Source organism: Heliangelus exortis, chromosome 11 (genome assembly GCF_036169615.1).
Source record: "Heliangelus exortis chromosome 11, bHelExo1.hap1, whole genome shotgun sequence".
In the NCBI taxonomy this organism is placed as follows: Eukaryota; Metazoa; Chordata; class Aves; order Apodiformes; family Trochilidae; genus Heliangelus; species Heliangelus exortis.
Window position 1 is genome coordinate 6,204,408 of NC_092432.1, and position 21,706 is coordinate 6,226,113.

General features: G+C 37.7%; 1 protein-coding gene across 13 annotated transcripts in view; it reads right to left on the reverse strand.

Annotated features, from left to right (window-relative positions):
- CHD2 (chromodomain helicase DNA binding protein 2) overlaps positions 1-21,706 on the reverse strand; it is an 83,860-nt gene that overhangs the window by 50,413 nt on the left and 11,741 nt on the right. For 8 of the 13 annotated variants that reach the window (XR_011727956.1, XM_071754274.1, XM_071754273.1 and 5 more), the window contains 5 exons: positions 20,500-20,570; positions 19,729-19,813; positions 15,561-15,621; positions 6,951-10,118; positions 6,480-6,613 (listed from right to left, as the gene is read on the reverse strand). Coding sequence is in view for 8 of the 13 variants with exons in the window: in XM_071754274.1 (XP_071610375.1) it covers positions 6,480-6,541 (62 nt within the window). In the remaining 5 variants the exon portion in view is untranslated. Of the gene's footprint in view, positions 1-6,479; positions 6,614-6,946; positions 10,119-15,560; positions 15,622-19,728; positions 19,814-20,499; positions 20,571-21,706 lie in introns of all 13 variants that reach the window. The other 5 variants (XM_071754281.1, XM_071754277.1, XM_071754282.1 and 2 more) reach the window with 3 other exon arrangements.

Here is a 21,706-nt window from a genome sequence, read left to right on the forward strand (position 1 = left end):
AGTCATCTATACCTAGCAATAAAACTTGCAAGAAACATAATTACAACACAGCTTTTTCCTAAGGAGCCAGGTGTTCTGGAGTCAGTGGATTCTTGACATTGCAACACAATTGTTCATAGTCGGGATAAAGGTTCATGAGCAAGGAAGTGTTCAGCATCCCATCTGTAAAGCACCAGGTGCTTGGTAAACACACTCCACAGAAGCCCTGCCAAGACAAAATGCCATGCGAGCATTACCAGGACAATACCAGAAGGGAATCTGAGATCACTGTTTAAAAATTTAGTTTTTTTTTTTACCTCAGAAGTCAGGGACAGAAACACACATATAGAACGGTGTAGATTATCTCAGTCCAAATGTAAATATAAAGCAAGCTGAATATTGAAAGATCACAATTTAGCAGCAGTACTGCACATGTGATGTAGTGAGTGCTACTGCACATTTGGACAGGCTCAGCAGCATTTTGCTTCTCAGTGTATCTAAAAGACATTCGCTGCTCCAAGAAAAGTAGGAATTAACAGTCTAGCAGACTTAATAAAGCTTTATTGCAAGTCCCTGATGTGAATTTTTCTTTCAGTCTTTTTCGCTTTCATTTCAAGAATCCTTTACATATATAAAGGCATTTATATAAAGGTAGACTTCACAGGCTACCTTCACATAGACTTCACCATCCCCCGCTGAAACAACATCTTCAAATAGCATCGCAGCATTTCTTGTAATAAACACACCAGAAAAATTTCTGTAAGACACTATGTCAGTAGGATGGAACATCCTTTGCTAGAAGGCTGCTTATATCTAATTATGGTAATCTGGGCCACCCCCTCCCCCAGTGCTGTTCTGGTTTGTATTTATTTTCCTTGAAGTAAAGGAGAGAGAATGCAGAACAGAATCTTTCTCTGTCCATTATCATCATCTCTCTGGGCTGGACTTCAGCTAAGGGGAGATTCAGAAGCACTTCTCCATCTTCAGAATTTAACATCTTAATTTAACATTGCCATTTCTGCTGGAACTGTTGGCTACAACACAAAACAAGATCCAGTGGATATACACACCCCCAGGTTATGTACCAGAGGATGCAATTTCAGCATAAACTGCTAAACTCACCCAAAGTAGGTTTACTCCATCTGTCTTGTATTCAAAACAAGCAAGACCATGTCATCACAACCTTCAGGTCAGTCCTTACAGGCCTGCTCAGGCTCCCAGGTAGGTAACCACATGGCATGGCTGAATTTGCCACTGGTACCCTCATCTGCCCCTTACAGCCTGAATAAAGAGACATGCCAGTATAAAAACTCCTCAGAGACAAGCTTAGCAACTCTGTAACCTGATAATCGTCTGAACAGATTTCTGAGGCAAGGGGTTAAACAAGAAAATAAAGATGGGAACTAGTTTCTTCCTATCCCTGGTCGGGGAGATTAATATTAAACATCACTGCCTTCCTGGCCCTCCCTTTGCACCCTCTCAAAGGTCTTACATAAAGCTAACAATTAGCATGTTGCTTTTAATGCAAAACATGGTTATCATAGCCCAAATGCAGACAGATACATGTGAGATCCCAGGTTCTCAGGAAAAATGCCAGCCCTCCCTCCCTCCCCCGAGCATTTGGGGTGTGACCCTGTGGCAACACCACATTACTTCCCCCTGAGCCATGGGAGAGTTGGGCTTCAGCTCATATAGGAAATGGGGAAAGGTGCAGATAAGGATAAATGTTGACCTTCAAGTACAGCAGGTGAAACATCAACCCAGCAGAAAGCAGAACAGGCTCTAATCTCCAATCTCAGCCATGTCAACTTCTCTTGGCTGAAGGCACTGATAAATTTCTGTGGGAGAATGTGGTGATGCACGTGCACACACGTACAGCAGTGCCCAGAGCAGCGCACACCATGTGCCACAGAAGCATTTTTGCAGGGTTACAGAATGACCCAGGTGAGCTCACTCTTATCTTTCCATTTTTATTCAGCAAAACACTCATGGCATTTAGACCGTAAGTAAAACTTGATTAATTAGCTTAAAATGGGTAACTAAAAAAAAAATAATCCAAAAGAGATTAAATTTCAGCTAAATGTAGCCTTCTTGCAGTTGGCAAGTGTTTTTTATAGCACTGTATATATTGCATCCATTCCTGGCAGCAATCACAAAACAGGAAATAGAGAAAGTCTCAGAATTGTGCATTTGTAATTAGATGAGACATTTCCTTTGAGGGTGTAATGTGAAACAAAACAAAACTAAACAAGAAGAACACTCTCCTTTGTGCTGCACACAGAGTACATCATTATTCATATGAATTCCATGCACGATTGCTTTTGTGTACTGCACTGATCACGCATTTTCCCGTTTCAAAAATGCCTCTGGACAGTTTCAGAAAGGGTTAAGGCTTAAGAAGGAAAAAAAAAAAAAAAAATCCTCGTTAAAGAATCCAGCACAGCAAACGAAACTGAAAGACTCAGTCCATGGCTGCAACCGTTAAAAATAACCCATCAGCCTAGATGAAAAGCTGAAACACATAGTCAGAAGTATTTTAATAAATATATTTAACATTTCCACTCAGCTCAAAGAAAATCAGTTGCAAAAGCAAGAGTGAGTTTTAGTGATTTAAAGATGTAAAATAAACCAAGTTGCTATATATAAAAAAACCCAAACTGTCAGATGTTCCAGGAATACTACAATGTTCTGAAATCCCTTTTTAAGTAGAACTTGAATAATAAAAAAATATATCCAAAATAACTCTGCCCCTTTCCAAGTCACCCCCTCCCTTCTCAAAATAGCCTCAACTGTTAAAAAAACCCAAAAAAACCTAAAAGCCCGCCAGATGAGAGGAAACGAGGGAAGGCGGCGGCCATGGCTGATTGATGGCCAGGCTCCCAGTCCGGCCCAGTCCGGGCTGGAAGAGGCGGAGCAGTGTGCGCAGCCGTGACGCGCAGGCAGCGCTGCGAAGCCGCCGCCACCGCCTCCCGGCTGTTACCAAGCAGGCGCAGCCAATCCGCGTCCCCAGCCAGCACTCGATGGCCTTTGAACTCCTACCAGCAACTTCCTGCTGTTTGCAGAGTACACACAGTGCAATGCAGTGTGGCTGTCAGCTATGCGGCACAAAGGAACAGCCATTTTGTGCCTCTAACTGGACCCGCACCGACGTGCCAGGCGGTGCAGCCTTTCCCTTCTCCCTTCAGGCAGAATCGGGGCTCCTGCGAGCGCTACCCAAATAGGGAAGGTATTGCCCTCTGCTCTGATGGGCGGCCGGGGAAGGCAGTTCCTGTTTTAACATCTTCATTTCTCTCCCCTCTCTTCCTCCTTCCCCGCCCCCCCCCCCCCCCCAAATCCTCTTTCGTACGTAACTACATCTTCATAAAATGGCTGCCACGTAAAACGAGGGTGCTCTGCTCTGCAAAGCCTGCAACACACACTGCAGAGCTCTGCCTCTGTATGGTGGCTACTGAGAAAAAAAAACCCACACCATTTCAGACCTCAGACTTCCATCTTTCTGAAAAAAAAATAAAAAGAAAAAAAAATTGGCCCAGATCTAACTCACCAGAACCTTTCCCCCCCTCCCCCCCCCAAAAAAAAAGAAAAAAAGACATTTTAACACAACAGAAGCCAAGAGCAAGGGTTTGTTCAGCCCTGCATCTTCTGTAGCAGAAAACGGTTCTCACACCTGGCTATTCAGGAGGTGCAAGAGCAACAACATAGTCAGGCCTTAGGAACCGGAGGAACAACGTTTCCATCGCGTGTTACTTGCCATCCCCTAGAAAATTCACTCCTAAATTTCAGGGGGACCTCAACCTGCCTCTCACCTCTGAAGCTCATGTTAAGAGTTGCACCATGGATGTACCCTCTCACACCACCTGCCTTTCAGAAATGCTGCACAGAGGATGCTAAAAAACACACCAGGATTTTGTTCAGCTATTTAATGCAAGTCCCAGATACAAAGGTGGTGGCTGTTAGTTACTGCAGCATGCCAACTTACATCCTAGGTAAAGAAAGTTGAATTAAATCCATCAGCATCAAGGTTGGAAAGATTCCCTGTCCATATACAAGGACAGGTGTTGCTGTCGATCTAGAGGCATCAAGTACACCCTTCAGCTTACAAACTCTAAAGAGTTAAAACTATTTCCCCCCCAAAGAATAATCTTTTAGGGCAATTAACAGGTTATTTTTTGTCTATTTAGGATATACCTTTCCACTTTCCTAAGCTGGAAAGGTAGGAGCCAATTCCAAACATATTCCCCTCTCAGGACTCCCAAGGTGGCAGACAGGAATTGTGTTTTATTCTGCTTTAACATCCTTCTCTAGTCCTGCATTTTTGCTTCTCCAGCCCAGGTGAATGGCACCATCTGTGTTTACCTTTTCCACTCATTTCTATCACTCAGGCCTCCCACCAGAGATTAGGTAACAGGTCTTCATGTATTTCCATGGATGCTGACCTGGTCTCACAATCAGAGAAAAAGATGGCAGCACATGAAGTGCAGACATCAGTGCATTTCTGGGCTACAGTAAAGCAAAGTGGTGGCTTTACTTCCTAGAAATCATTTCCCCTACAACCTCAAGTCAACCTCAGGAAGTAAAGCCCATTTTACGACATTCAGCTGACTCACAGCTCAGAAATAAGCTCGACAGGACTCACTCACAAATATCCTGTGCTCAATAGTTCCCACGATTCAGGTGAGTGGCTGTTAACCCACAGCAAGTTTACTGTGAGAAAAAAAACTGCGAAGAGGGAGAAGGGCAACCTCACACAACAGGTGTTACATGTAAATTGATCAATTAAGGTAAATAACCTTTCAATAAAAACACCAAAATCACACATGAGAGACTATGCAAATGTAACACCCCTAAGGACAAAAACCCCAAAGGTCTGCTTCCTGTGGAACTAATGCTAGAGGTCTCCTATTTCACCTCCAATTTAAGCATAATGTTTTTAACGCTAATAAAATACCTTAATTTTGGTTTCTCCTACAAATTATGATTATTATTTTTGTTGTTGATAATCTGCACTTTAAAAGGCCATGAAGATTTAAGTAAGATAAACCATAAGTAATTTTAAAAAAAAAAACTTTTAAAGCAGTATTTTGTGTGCAGGATTTACAGTAATATAAAGATAGCATGGTTTGAAAGTCTAATGTATTTTTGAACTGCATTATTATAAAAGCTCTGCATAGGTGCTACTTGTAATGCTTGAACAGTCCCTGAGGCAAATTAAGTTAATAATTTCAAATTAAAGAAACTTACCCATTCCATTTTAGGATTTAAAATTTGACTGCTATTTTAATACATCCAGAATATCATCCAAGTTTATGCTAGAAGGTTACAGTAATTTGATAACATACATAATCCCACAGTATTTCAAGTTTATATGTTTCATTAAGGTTAAATACTGGACACCAAGAATACTATACAAGCACCTGCAAACATCACATAGAGCACATGTGATACAACAGACAGTTCAGAATTCTTTTTTATTCATGTTCGTTAAAATTAGAAGATAACATCAGAGAAAAATAAACAGGCCACGATTCACTTAAAATTAAAATGCAAAACTCAAGTGTATTTACAAACTGGAAAACAAAAATGCAGAGTTGAATTCCCAATTTTCAAAAAAGCTGACCCTTGAAATACAGAATGAGCAATTCTGTAATTATACATCTGCATTCCTATCAAACAAACATTTCCAGTATTTCATATTTTTCCCATATCAAGGTTAAGTTTATAAAAATCTGTAAAGAAACCCACTACTTGACAAAAGTAAATAAAAACACTCTGAGCAAAAATATATTAAACAAACAAGCAAAGCATTTGGAGCCTCGTGTTACCAGTCCCAGTGTATTATTTTATAATGTGAAATGCTATCAGCAGCAGGAGAAGGTCTGGCTAAATTGTATCAAAATATTCAAAAATACCTTAACAGTATCAAAGTTCTACAAGCTCAAATAAAATTTGAAGTGCAGGGTATCAGACAAACAGGCACTTCCCAATTTATATTTTAAAATGAGGTTTTTTTCATTCATGTAACTTTTTCTTGTACCTATTTACTATAATTTACTACTACACCAGGCTTCTGTGTGGCCCTCAGTTAAAGTTTAGACTTCTGAGATTCTTCAAAGAAAAATCTGCCTTGTATGTAAAATGGTGCAATGCAGCAATGGCTAAACCGACAAGGTCATTTTTCACAGCACAAAAAACCCTAAAAACTGAAATTCAAAAGCTGAAAAAACAGAATAGAGAAAAGGGCTCCCCTGAATAAAGGTACAGTACCTTTTCACTATGACATGGGCCCTTAAGTCACAACACAACTTTCAGAAATTGCTACCAAAAAAAAATTAGGGTGTGGCATGCTAACAATCTCAAGGTCATTCCTTAAAAAGGAAGCAAAATCAGTAAAATGGTTTGTATTAAGCACTGACAGTAACCCAAGGCTGTCAAAGTAAACAAGGTATTCACAGGTTTTACAAAAAAAAAAAAAAAAAAAAAAGAAAGTTGATAGATCATACCTCGATGCATTGCTGTGGGCTGAACCCTCCTCTCCTTGGCTTTTGTCCTTATTTCTCATCATCTTTTTATTCTTAAATATTAAGAGGGGGTCAGGGGTGTCTGTTTGCTCTGAAGTCCTGTGCCCAGGTATTTACTGTCAAAAGTTGAAAGAAAGGTAAGGTCCCAGATCGTTTCACTGGCTTTCATTATCAGGAACAAAGTCCTGACGCTGCAATGATATTGTTATAACAATACACAACACTGATCAACACGGCAAAACAGAGATTTAAAACAAATAATCGTTTTTAGGAGAAAAATCTGAGAATGAACACAGCAGAGGAGCATCCTGCAAACTTTCCCAAAGTAACACTGGATGCAAATAATCTCTGTATCTTATTGCGTCATCCCAAATACAGCTCAAATCGGTCGAAAAGCAAAGTATTCAAAACGGCAGAAATCTAAAAAAATATTATTATTAATTGCTCACCTACCTGATCCATGCACCGCCGCCAGGACCAAGTCGATATTAGTTTCGGGTAGTGGAAAAACATTAGATCCAAAATATTTAGTTATAATGATAAAATACCGATTTCTGAGAATGAAAAAAAAAATATATCTTCTAATCCCCGAAATTATGCTGCCGGTAAAGCAAAAGGAGCGATAATTAGTAGAAAAATGTCCGGGGGAAAAAGCTCATTAGGAGAGCGCACAAAAATGGAGGTACGCCATGGCTTCTAAGCTGGAAAAACAACGACCTGGGCTCTCTCCACGGCTTCTTCTTTCCAGCAAGGCACGAAAAGGGAGCCCTCAAAAGCTGCTTTTCTGCCCGAAAAAGGTCCGCTCGGCCCCCGATTAGTGCCTAGGAGAGGCAAGGGGCTGTGGGGGCCCCCTGAGGCTGCCCGAAAGTTAGGGAAAGTTGCGTAAAGTGTTGGGGAAGGCACAGAGCTGAGCGCGCTCTAAGGCACAGCCGCCATCTAGAGCTCCTTCCCAGCTCTGAGCTCTGCCTTTGATTGACACTCTCTACATTTACCCCACAACTCAGGTGATGTACCATAGACCCACCCCTTCATTTCTACCAAAAAAAGAGATAGCCTCCACTTAAAGGGTGCCTGCTACCCCCACAGCCCTGACTCCTTCCAACTACCCCAGCTGAAGGGGTACCTTAACCCCATGTGGCTCAGGCACCCTTTTGAAACCAGAAAGAAATGGAATATGTGCCTTTTGTTTTAAAGATTTGTTAAATATTTCAGTGCCTGGGCTAAAATTACTTCCTCCCTGGACAGGAAGTGCTGCTCTCACAAGCCATTTTGAAAGAATGGAAGTGGAGCTAACAGTCAGACAGCCAGCAACAGCCCACCTTGGGGCTTCACCCCACCCAAGGGGTAGCTTTTTCCCCAGTTCAGTGGCAGGATCCCCAGACAACAGCTCCTCCATTTGACACCCAACACTTGGCACTTCAAGCCTGGGATGGCAGCACTGGGGGCTGCCCACCAGAGCCTCGCATTGCTGAGAAGCCTCTCCTGCTCCACAGCGCCTCCCTAGTGGTGCCCAAGGGTTGTCCCCAAAAGGAAAAATCCAACAGCTACAGGGATTTTTCATCAGTGATGCCAAGGCACGACTGCAGAGTCAGCCTAACACCATTAAAAGGCTTGTTTCCAGTTCACATTCTTAACCCATTAATGCTCATTAACAGATTTTCAACGCCACAAATCAATCTGAAAGCCACCTGGTAGCCTCACTGTCCAACTGGGAATGGAGCAACACCCCAAATGTGACATCCCAGTATCGAGACGATGCACCAAAGAGGAAATGGAGGAGGTCCAAACACCTCCATATTACTTATATCCTGACTACCAGTTGTCTTCCTACAAGCAACAGACTCCTTAAAAATCCAAGGACACCATAGATATTATTTGTACGCATCACAACACAACAGTGAAATCAGATGTTGGGGGACTGCTGGGGGAGGGGGACAATGGGCTAATTTGGTCTTCTATGGAGAAATCCATGGCACAGCACCCCAAAAGCCTGAAAACATTGACTTCTACTAGTAGAACCAAGGAGAACCATTAACTCCTCCACACACTTGCCATTCAGATCCTCCAACAACCAATCACCTATCCACATCAAGAGGACTGAGTTGGCATTTTCAATAATTTGTCATGCACCTCAACAACTAAAAAAACCACAATGCAAGACTATTCCAAGCAATTTTGGCCAACACCAAGGAAATCCACTCATCTGAATGGGTATCCCTTTAGGTTGGTCCCAGTATCCAACTCCAGGATGTAACACATGGCAAAACCAAACTTGAGCAAACAAGTGTGTATCACCAAAATACCTGGAGTAAAGCATGAATAATGAATGCATCATGGTGAAAATGGATATTTAACAAGGAATCTGAACAAACCAAATATTTCAATACACAATGGGGCTTTGTTTGTATTTTTTTGTTTGTTTTGTTTTTAAAAGAAAACACCTAGGTTATCTCAGGGCCAGGTCTGTCATCTTGGCCCTCCAGCATACAACAAAAACAACTGTCAATTTCAGGTGAAACATACATGGGAAGTTGGCTACAGTTAAACTGTCTGATCCACAGAAAGCTTTAAAGAATTATTTTTTTTTAACATTAAAACCATTTAAAAATCCACCTGTAAAGGTTGACATGTCATCTGTAACAGTATCAAAACCAGCTCTTTTTTCACATCAAGTACATGGTACAGCTGCACACAACTAACCCTACGTTAAATCATGGTGAAGCAGAATATACACTAGCACAGAGTAATTTCAAGACAGAAAAGACCATTTAGGAAGTATGTTGTCCAGGAAATCTGTTGGAAAGTACCCGTACCCATTCACAACCAAAGATGCATACCTAAAAAAGTTACACATAACATTCAAGTACTCCTTTATTGTCATATTTGACCAGCCTTCAACTGATATCAATCCCATCCTAAAATAACTTCAGGGAGTTCAGCAGAAGTAGCCTGACAATAGGCCAAGTCCTGAGAAACCCCTCACATTAAGCACCTGAATGAACAAACCACAAAATAAAAATTCATTGGAAGTCATGGTAAAGACAATCTGCAAATGAAAACCACATTTTACATCAAGTATAGCACAAAATTTTACCTTGTCTTGAGTGCTAAGTAGCTGGAGTATTTCTCATTTTAATAGCAACCAAAACCATAACCCACTTCAGTATCAAAACAGAAACAAAAAATATTCAGCCAGGAAGGACAAACATGAAGTGTGAAAGAAACCAAAACCTTTTATTAAGTCACTTAAAAAAACGTTACATTTTCTGGGAAGGAGAAGCATCAACAGATCTCTTAACAGATGAATTTGCCTGTTATGCATATACACCCCAGAAGTAAAATTTAGCCACCCACTGCTCCAACAGATCCATCATTGGACAGTCACTGATACAGTCCCCTGATTAATTCAAGTGCAAAGTCCATTTTGATAAGATGATCACAACCCAGATCTTCTCTGGTTTTAATAACATGAGAGTCCACGTTTTAACATCCTTTTCTTGGACAGACACATCACAGCACTCATGCATTAGTCCATTTCCACAACCTCTCAATCAACAGTGGAACTGCCATCTTGGTGTCCCATTCGTAGAGTCCTTTTGACACTCTTCATCTGATTGGATTCTTTATGGAAAATTAAAAGAAAAATTCTGTTGGAATACATATCATATCTTTAAACTAAGACATGCAACTACTGTACCTTGAAGATAGTTTAAATACATAACTGATGCTTTGTTCCATATTACACATGCCAGAAATCTACTTTCATCATGAATAAATAGTGTTAAATCATAAGTTCAAGAGTTAAAGCTTTAACCAAAACTACAAAGAAATAGAGAAGGAATTATTAGGAAGTTCAAAAACCCTTGCAGGCTCCATAAATTCCATCTGCAATTTCTCCACAGTGTTAAAACACTAGATAAATGAATAGCAGGAAATCTGAGATATTTGCTCTGGCAACCCATCTTTATTGGACCATCCCACCTATTAAAGCTGACACTGCTTACTGGAAAACCAAGTTGATTATAATAAGCCATATTTTTAAACTCCTGTCCATGTTCCTTTCTTCAAAAACACGTTCCTTCCATCAAAACCAGTATAGATAGGCATGAAAACTGGTTTCCTATAATCCAGATGGTGACTGGAGACAAGACATTCCACCATCTTAACACAGTTTTCCAGTTCATTCAAGACATACAGTGCTACAGCCAACATAAACACTCAAGAACAAATGGAATGATTGGTTTCATTACTGGTGGTAAAAGGTTGTCAGAAGTAAAATGAAAATGGTAACAAGTTGTCTTTAGCAAGGCCACCATACTACTTCTGATCCATATTTCAACTTTACTCTTCATATAACAGCTACCAAGCCCAAAGGTGAGAGACAAACCAAACTGATAAATGACTTCCACATGGGTACATACAAACCACACATCCTCAACTTTACATCATCTTCCAAGTAAAATAAGCTCATGCACTTAAAAAAATACTACTACTCCACCTAACATGCAAAAATCAAGTACAGAAGATACTAAATGTTAAGAACATAATTCTTAAAACAATGCTAACTGTACAAGAGGCTGATATAGAAGTTTTAAAATGTTCATGATTTTGCATTTCTACACTTCAACGTCAATTTTTTTGAATTTGGAGAACTTTAACTTCATTTGACTCTGAAAGCCAACTCCATCACTATGTTGTTCCCCTGATAAACCTGGGCAGATTATTCTCGTGATAAGTGATGCAGAAATTACCCACAGTACAGCAAAAACCAGTGGGGCCATCTAGTGGTCTCTGTTTAAGTGTTCCAATTTCCCCGTCCTCATTCCAGTTCCAGGAAAGCAAACAGCAATGGAGCCAGTGCAACAAGCCCCAGCCTGACTTTCACAGCTGCCATATATCCTGGTTTTATATTCCTCCATAGGCTTTCTCGTTGTAATAAAAGGCAAAGCACAGCACACAGAAGTGGAAATCAGAATCTGGTAACTGACTCTGCTTTTCCACTGTGCAACATGTGCAACTGCAACAATGTTAAATCACAGGAACCAGATTTTCACAACCAGAAATGGAACATTCAAGTTTGCAGAAATTCTTTGTTTCAAGCATTTAACTCACCCTCAGTTAAGACACTTACTCAGTATTTTGTAAGAGCTGGTGCCCTACACTCAACTGAAGAAACAAGTTTTGAGGTTGTTTTGTTTTGGGGGTTATTTTTTTTTTTTTACCTCTTCTTGGTAGATTAGTCTATTTTTCAAATCCATTTAAGTATTTGAAGATAAATTAAATCTAAATTAAACCCCAATGCTAATGCCTTGACTGAGGTACCAAAACATGAAAATAAATCCCAAGCTTGTCTGTTATTGTCACATTCAAATATTCAGAAATGCTAACATGACTACAGTTGAACCCCATAAATAATACTATTAAAATAGTTTCTATAGGTATTGTAAGAAACTTAACATAAGCAAATTTAATTACTGGCATCAGCCTTCTCTACCTCTCAAAAATGTCATTAGTCATGTGTTAGTCATCTTTGGAAGGTCCTTTCCAGTTGGGTTAGCCTCCTGCCTTAGACACTAATGAGATCTGCAATTTAAGGACAAGATTTCCTACTAGGTGCCCCTACATTTGGTTGTACCAAAACCACTGCAAGAAACTCAGGCATATTCATTTTAAACTCTTCTCTTGACCTTATAAAATAATTAGCAGTAAATGGAACTGATTATATATAATAATTAAGAACTTCATAAAACAACTCTTATTTGTAAAGTTACTCAGCCAAAGTGATGGCCAAAATATTAATAGCAATCTGTACATGTTTTCATGTGAAATCTACATTTGCTTTAAAAGATTTCACAGCATTTGTTAACTTAGGAATTATGGTACAATTTACTATGTTGTTTCAGTAATGTTGCAAAAACATACTTTTTCTCCACTAAGACACATGAAGTGATCCTAAACTTAAACTGTCTATTCCATGGCTATCTTTTTTTTTTTTTTTTTTGGGGGGGAGATGACATGAGTATGTCATTTCTCCTGTAACCTCAGTTAGGCATCATCTCATTTTTCAAGCTTTACAACTCACTATTTACTGTATTTGTTTCCAAGCTTGGGATTTTCATTATGGCACCTGGGTCATCACATCATAATTTCAACATCCTGACACTCTGTATCAACAGACAGAAACCACTCACAACGATGCCTGAAGTTTTATGGCTATAGTTTTGAAACATCTGAACTTGCAAGTTTTTCTTTTGTTTTGTAATTATTTGTTGCTGTACAGAGACCACAGCAACAAAAGACAATCCTTATGGCCACACCCATGGCCTCAGCCATGTAATGTCTATTGAAACCTTGCATTTCTTAACTATGAGACTGAAGGCCAAACACAACATGCAGAACACCCATGAATCAGCACAGACACCAATAGAATCACCAGAAGACACCAATAGTTTTACAAAGCTTGCCAGAGTGAAATCTCTCACACTGAGGCTTAAGCTTAAAAAAACGAAGTGACATACTGCTAGTAAAGGGTATTCACTCCAAAAGAGTGAGCTGAATGGACAAAATGAGGTTCTGAGCAAGTCAAACCTGAAGTTCTACACTTAAAAGTTCACTAAAGCAAAGCTTTCAAATAGATGTGTCTGGTAACTTTTACCCTAGAGGAAAAAGCAGACATGCCCTTTTTGAGATCTTAAGTCCATAAAGAAATGCCATCCAATCTTTAAATGTAACCAAGTACTCTTGGCAGTCTCAACTTTTTTACCACTATCAGATGGCCACTGAGAGCAGCAGTAAGTACAGAAGTCGTGTCTGATCAGGTACATGTAGCTAAGAAAAGCTGCTTGCCAGGTTTCTCAGATTTAGAGATCAGCTTCAGTAAGATGTGGCTCTATTCACAGATGCACTCTTTTGAGATTATTCTTTTTAAATAATATATTTTATTGCACTAAGCAAAGTATGTGTACATCAATAAAGCTCCTGGTGTTTTCAAGTATTTTCACCTATTTAAAACAAACGAATAATAATAATAATAATTTAAAAAACCAACAAAAAAACCAGTCCTTCCAATAAACATTATCTGTGTCAACCAGAAAGGGTGATACTAGATCTTTGAAGATCCATAGACTTGCATGTTTTCACAAACACATCCTGAAGACAATTCTTTTGAAGACAACTGGTTTTTTTGTAAGTCAATGAAGAGTTCCACATATAACCCCTCCTCAAGATAAGAATTATAAAACAGAAAAGGATAGAAGAATTACACACTGTGTAACTGAAAAGCAAAATTACTGCTCAAGAAATCAGACCTGACAACAGTTTATTGACAACCCAGTGAGAGAAAACATGAAAAATACACAAAGATGTAGGAAACAGATGAAGATTAATATAAAAATGGAATACGAGTCACCTGTTCAGAGATTGTAACATGTGACTGGGGGAAAATGGGCAGTGGACAACAGAGTTCTGAGAAATGGCTGGAAGGAGTAACATGTATGTCTAACATAGCAAGAAATATTCTGTTCTACACATACCTACAGTGTGCAAAATAGCTTAAGACCTCTGAAAGAACAAAGTAATTGAACTTAACACAGTAGCAGAGGAGATTAAATACTAACCAAAGATCGTGAAGACTGGCCACATGTACGCACAGGCCAACCTGAATTCCTCAAAGCTTGTGAATTACACTGTTCTGTTTCAGGACTGAAAACTTGAGATAAAATTGGTTCAAAATGAAAAGGTACCTAAAAGCAGGACAAGACGATGATAATATACCTAACAAGGTACAGCCTAACAAGGACTGACCCCACCCTCACATACTCCTTTCTCCTCTCAAAATAGCTGTCAGTCTCCACGTGAGCAGATAAGGAAAGCATGAGTACAGATAGGGTGTAGCTGCTTTTCTACCACACAGCAGCACTGATGGCAGTATGGTTGCTGAAGGTCTCTGCTAACGTGCACAGCTGCTGGACATTAAAAAATCACTATCATCTATCTGCTGAAATGAGAGGAATATGTACATCTTGGAACAACATTTTCTCAAGCTGTCTGCAGTGTAATTCAGGAATTACTCCATGGGCATGTCGTGCTGAAAGGACTGTCTCCAAAAAACTGATTCTTTTAAAGAAAAGCATATATTCTGAAGGATTATTCTAGAAGAATAGAGCTTCCCACTAAAAAAAAAAAACAAAAAAACCACCAAAACCAAAAAACAATTAATGTGCACAAAATGCAATGGATGCTCTCAACATGTAGAATTAAAAGTCTGAATTTTAAGGAGACAGGAAGATGAAAGGACTTGGACCTTTCTAAAGACAACTCCCAAGAGAGTCCCAGATCGTGCCACACAGCAAAAGGTCATGAAGACCAAATTCCTTTTACTAAAGGAAACTGAATCCAGTATAAAAATGAATTTTTCTTCTCAAGGCTGCCCATTTCACATTTTTAATATATGGGGAATGGTTCCTAAATGTAATTAAGTTAAATGAGCTAGCACTTTAATATAGGAAACTGCATCAACGTTACATGCCATCTTCTGCCAAACTGCAATTTTATGAAGAACAGAAACAGAACAATCATGAAACAGAAGACAACTGCTGTCTCCTCAAAGACCCAACCTGATCCTGAGACAAGCAAAGTGGAAAACATGAGATGTTTGTAAAATGAGTTATTCCTACCATGACACTTTCCACACCATTTGTTATTCAAATTCTGTGTGGTTCTTCCCTGTAGAGACAGACATTTGTGTACCAAAGCCTTCTGAACAGGTTAATCATCTAAATATGGAGTCAAATCAGAGCAGAAGAACTCCCATTAGGTATGAAAGTTGTTCTCCAGCAAGGCAAGTTGAGAGTACTATCCAAGCATTGCTCATTTCCTAAAAGCCCACCAAGAATGCTCTTGGGGTTCTTTTAACTGAGCCATCTAGAAACACACATGCAGACACAGACACTTCAGGGAACTTGAGGATGTACTCAACAAAAAAACTTCATCAAGGTAAACATTACAGCTATGTGTGCTTTCTACAAAGCTAAAAAGTAAATGTTATTAGGAATGCCAACTTACCAGTCCTTCAGCCAAGGGCAGTTATTTCACTTACAGTGAGTAAATCAATTCCTCAACACATCTGTAGGGAAAATGATATATTAAACAATTAAAAAAAAATTTAAAACCTAAAATTAAAAAAAACCACACAAAACGAAAACAAACAAACAACAAAAAAACCCAAAACCAAAACACAGCGCCCAACACAGTAAGGGTTTAGAAGACATAAGCACTACCCTATTACTAAACCTATTACAAAAGTCAATCTCAAAAATCAAAAAACATATTCCCAGCAGTTCGCAACATATTGTACAAAATAAATTTTGTATTAAAAAATTTTAAAGTATCACTAGGAAACCCATTAACAAAGAACCTGTGCAAACAACACAAGAAATTCAGACTCAGTCCCATGCACCAGTCCCATGAGAAACAAAGCAAGAAATAAAATTAACTTTTTCAAAATGATCAGTCACCACACAGAAGCATGATAGAACTAACTGACCTGCCCTTCACCTAAAAATAATTTAAATACTCGTTTTAAGAAGAGGTGGTATCAACAAGATGTAGTGGCATTATTTAACATACTGATATGGATTAAGTTACCTGTATATAGGCAAGGCCAAAAAACCCACCTTTGAAAATGCTTATAAGCAATCTATATTGATAAACATATTATCAATATCACCTTAAGCAGAGGTAGTAAGACCTAAAGCTCTAGAAAAACTAAGGAGCCCCTTTTTTATAGTAAATTTCAACTGCATTAAGACATTCACTATCATGAGCCTTACAAGTCATTCACCTAACATGTACAAGTAAACTGCTTCTCTGATCATCTCTCAGAATCTACTTATATTGAAACATAGCCTCAAATGTATAAAAACTAACGTATCAATTCTTAACACAATGTATATTTTCCATTATCTTTTACATTAGCCTCTTCAAACTGACAAAAATATAGAAAGCAAGCTGTGATTAACAGAATTGTAATTTCTTTTAATATGGAAAAATATTCCTTTAAGGAAGGGGAAATGATAAAAGATTTATAGTAGTTAACTTGCACAAACATGCATAATACGCAAATGAACATGACAAACAGACGTTTTAAATGTCATCTAACAGCTGCTATTAAGAGGAAGCAGAAAACTGAAGTGATTCTAAAATGGTGGACATGTACTTTGTAGAAGACACGCAATATGGCTGCTGGACTTAGATCACTGAAGTTGCCTTAATCAGTCATGAAAAGCAAGTAGTTGGGTTCAGAGGTTTACTTCTGCCCTTCAAACCTCCTTCTAACCAAAATGTACCATTTCATTAAAAAAAAAAAAAAAAAAAAAAGGCCACTTAAACTTACAATTTAGTATACGAAGACTAGGTAAAGTTAATGATTAAAATATTTTAATTTACAACACAGTTAAATGCAGTGTCTCTCTACTCAAGCATGTTGTTTTCCTCCAACTTTAAAGTTGGCATCCAGTCATATTAATTTCACAGAAACTTTAATGAAGGTATTTGTTGGGCTTTGTATCTCCAAAGAGGAACACATTCTTCTACTGAAAAAGTTACTAAGACGCAACCAGAGTCTTCTCATCCGAGTTCTTCTGATCTCAACAAAATATTGAAAGAGGAATCTGTTTGTCAGAGTGGTATCACTCAGTAGTGGTAGTAGGAGCAAGAAATCTATCCTCTGAAGGGAACCAATGCACCAAACTGAGTTTTTTAATAAATTCCACCATTATAAAATATACCACACTACGTTAAGTCTTCAAATTTTAAGATCCAAAGCACATTCCCTCCCAAACTATACAATGAAGCAAAGCTGAAGGCTTCTAAGAGCCACTAACCACAAAGGTAGCAAATACGAGTTTCAGCTGGAAAAAATTAGCCTAACATCTGGATTTTGCATTTATTAAATAAATATCTAACTAAAAACCATTATATCAAACTACTTGCTGCAATTGTTGCAGTCCTGTATAATTAAAATATTAATTCCCAGTTTAGAAAAAAACAAGGATTTACTTTTTATTTATATGTAAAGTTGTGGCTTGCATTTACTTTCAAATCATAGATGTCACAAGAACACTACAGCCTGCACCACACCAAACATGTCTTGCATCCTAGGTTTATGAAAACCTTCAAACAACTGGTACTGCTAGCTCTAAGAATCAGAAAAGTCTATCTCCTTAAGCAGCATGAGGCAAGGTCAGACACTCCAAAGCTATTTATCTGGCATCAGATTCTTTTCCAGGGTAAACAAGATAAATTCAGGAATATTTTTGCAAAGATTAGATCAGCACACCAATGTTATGCCATATGTGCTCCAAATGCTGTAATTTTTTCAGAATACTTAATATGACCTTGCATCAGCATAGAGGAACAGCTTTCTCTACCTAAAAAGTTAAGACTCAACAAAAGAGCATTCTTCTGACCTCATCTATCCTCTTCCACGTTCAACAGCATGGTCAACTACTTAAAAGCTTTCCAAGTCTTCAGTAGCATGTATCTAGGCTACTGAGATCTACCAAACCTAAAGATCTAACTATCCCTTGCTAGGAAAATATTGTTCTTGCTCACAAAAGTAACAAGGAACACTTAAAACTTTTATTATTATAATAGTATACTATCTATTAAGCACAAACACTGTGGCAATACAGGAACTATGCAAGACCATTAACATCAAAGTGCTCAATTTTATATTCAATATAAAATGCTCAAGTCAGTCAAGTTGATTCTCTTCTTGAGCACATTTTTTCTTTTTTTTCTTTTTTAAGCACAGGCCAATTAAAAATTGCTGGTTCAGATATTTAAACATTTAACATAAAAACCACAAGTCTTGACTTCAATAAGCTCAGTGCCATCATTACTATCTGACTTCTATGTGAATCAGGTTAGCCTTCCCTTTCTCGTAATAGACTGTGCAATATTTAGTGATTTTAACCCCCTGAATTGAAATTTCACGTGGGATTTCAAGTATGTTCTGCTGTTCCTCCCTAGGTACCAGATGATTTCTAACACTTTCAGTTCTCAAACTTCACATCATATATTGGAACATAGCCTTCATGGAACATACGACGAAGTTCTAGAACATACCTAACAACCTCTTTCATCAGCTGTATTTTGTGGCAAGGCATCCATGGTTTATGGTATATGTTTATTATTTATAAATATTATTTTAATTCATCCTAGCATATTAGCAGCAACTTATTGCAGATTCATGTTTATTACAGCCTGAAGAAACATTTTTTAAAAAGTTTATGCAGAACTGGTATATGACTTCTGTTCTATGAACAGGCTGAAGCTTTCATCCAAGCCAAAGAGAACAGCTGCACTCTGGTAAGGGTTCACAAGATCTGTATTTTTAAGTTACCATGATGATTACGTTACGTTAAAAAGCAATTTTGCAAAAGCATTTTTCAGAATTCTGATACACATCTTCAAGAAGACGCCTTACACTCTGAGATACTGAGTATGTACTGAAGCACATTAGCACGGGAAGCTGTGAAAAAGAACCAGTTAACACAGGCAAACAAGGCCAACTTTTAATTATGGTGGTAAAAGTATGACTCAAATGTAACGTGTTACTCTGTTTCGAAATGAAGAAACTTAGTGTATAAAGCAAACAAAAAAAATTAAACCTTGGAAACCTGTTTTTTTAATATCCTGTAAGGTCGGCAGGATACTTCCTAACAACTGGGTACAGGTTTGAGTTTGAGTAAAATTTACAGTGAAAGGAGAATCTCTAAGTTTATTTAAAAAAAATGTATTTATTGGAAAGGAAAACCTTGTGAGCGTCACTTGCTAACAAGTCAATACCTTGAACTGCAGGAAAAGCATTTGTAAAGTTTGATTAGACTGCATGACCTCAGTAGAGATGGAAATCCTCATAAGCACAACTCCATTTAACACTGTGTTGATATGGTCATTTTTGAGTCTTAAAAAAAAGTCTTTCTTAGGAGTGACCATAAAAATATGGAAGGCATCATGAACATCACTATATCATGTACATAGAAACAGTTTTAAAATCTACTGTAACTTGAAAGAAAATGCAACAAGGCAAAAAAATGGTAGTTTAAATGTTTAATGTTTATTTTGCTAAAAAAATGTAAAAATAAAAAGAGTGAAAACACACAACAATACAACCTGCTTCCAGGATAATTAAAAAAAAACCAAGCCCACTACACAGCAAACGTACCTGATATGCGATGTACAGAATTTGGCTCAAAGTCTTTTAAGCAACCACCCATCTGAATCTTGGGAAGTAAGAATCCAGTAATAGCCTTTAAAGAAAAAAACAACAAAACAAAAGTAGATTTGTCTGAAAACAAAAGTACATACAGTTTTCTCCTACAGTTCTCACCACCTCAACCAAAATAAACCTTTTCAAAACACATACGGTTTTCATGCAATTAACTAAAATTCTAACTTATGTACAAAAATGTCTAGCATTCACGTCTCCAAAACCAAGAATCAGGCCCAAAAGTCTCCTGTACAAATACCTGAAGTCTACAGTTCTTGCTGTAATATACAAATTACATAATATCCCCAAGCATTAATGCTAGAAACACATTAGGTACAAAAAAGAATTTTTTTTTCAAGTTCATTGCCCATTTTCACTGGTGAAATGGCACGCACTTAACTTCTGGGTTTTTCTGAAAATACTGCCATTTCCCAGCAAATAATATGCATATGTATCTGTATACATAAAAAAACAAAAATCCACTGACTAAACAGCTGTAGTAAATTAAATTTATAAGGAGCTTGCAGTATAAACATTACATTATTTTAAGGCAGTCATGCAAAAAATGCTTTTAAAAGGTGCAGATAATTTATTAAATGTGTTCCCTACTATTTAAAAGTGAAATTTGTTCTTTTCCCCATTTGCACAGTAGCAAACAAGCAAATCCAAAGACTAGAAAAACAACAAGGAAATGAACATACTGTTACAAGTTATAACCACTCTTACCTTTGAAAATAACTAAGAACGATTCTTCTGGAAGCCAGTCAGGAAATAAGGTATTGTTCATGTAATTCTACCTGGAAAAAAAAAAAAAAAAAAAAAAAAAAAAATTTTGCTTTAAAGAGCAGAACAAGTGAGATGCCTGAAATTTATTGATCTTTAGGTAATTAATAAGTTAGGAAAAACTTATGAAAGCAGTAACTGTATCTTTAGAACTCAACTCTAAAAATAAAACTAAGGATGGCTGTACATACTTGGCCAAAGAAAAACACTGGAGTGAAGACTGTCTGACATACAACATGGACGATCTATATTTTTGCATGAATAACTGCAATCTGCTCTCCTGTCTGCCATTACTTTAATTTTGAATGATTTAAAGATCAAATGCAGAAGAAAATAAGGTATTTTTATGAGTAAATCATCCCACAATAGCTCAGTCCTTTTACTTTTTTGCAAATAATTCTTTAGAAGTAGGCTGTGCAAAATAAAAGAAAACCTCTAGTGATGGCAAAGTAATTTTAAAATGGCTTCTGTCATCAGCCTCTCTGAATTTTAAGTCATAAGTTACTTGATCTCCTCTAAAAGATCTTTTGCCCTGCAGAATACAGTTTCAAATCCTTCAGCTTCTTTAACCTTTAATCAGATCCCAAACTATGCTCTTTAACACAAGGGACACCAGATTTGCAGAACTTTCCTTGCTTTTTGTGAAAAGGTTTAACATTTTATTTTGCAGCAGTTGTATTTGTGCATCACCACTATTTCATATTCTAGGAAAAGTCTGGAATCGTTCTGCAAATATGTGGCTAAATTAACGTTACATTAAAAGATATATAAAGATATTCTAAAGATCCTGTACCTTAAACAAAAATTAAGACCCGTTCAATAAAATATATTAAAAAGTAAGAGCAATTTCTTTTCAGAGACACTTATCTATTTTATTTTCAGTAGCTGAAGAAAATAAGTCAAAGCTATTAAAAAAATTCTCTCATATATTAAAAAACATATATATAAGTACAGCAGACACCCACCTAAAGCTAGAACTTTCTTTTGAGCAAAGTGTGTATATCAGACCTGTTCTACACTGCAGAACTGTTCCTGGGGTTATAAAACGCCCATAATCCAAGTCTAAAATAACTATACCGAACACTTTGTATAAAGGTGAAAGAAGTCTAGTGGCTGCTGAAACTTAGTTATATTTTTTTTTAAAAAGCCA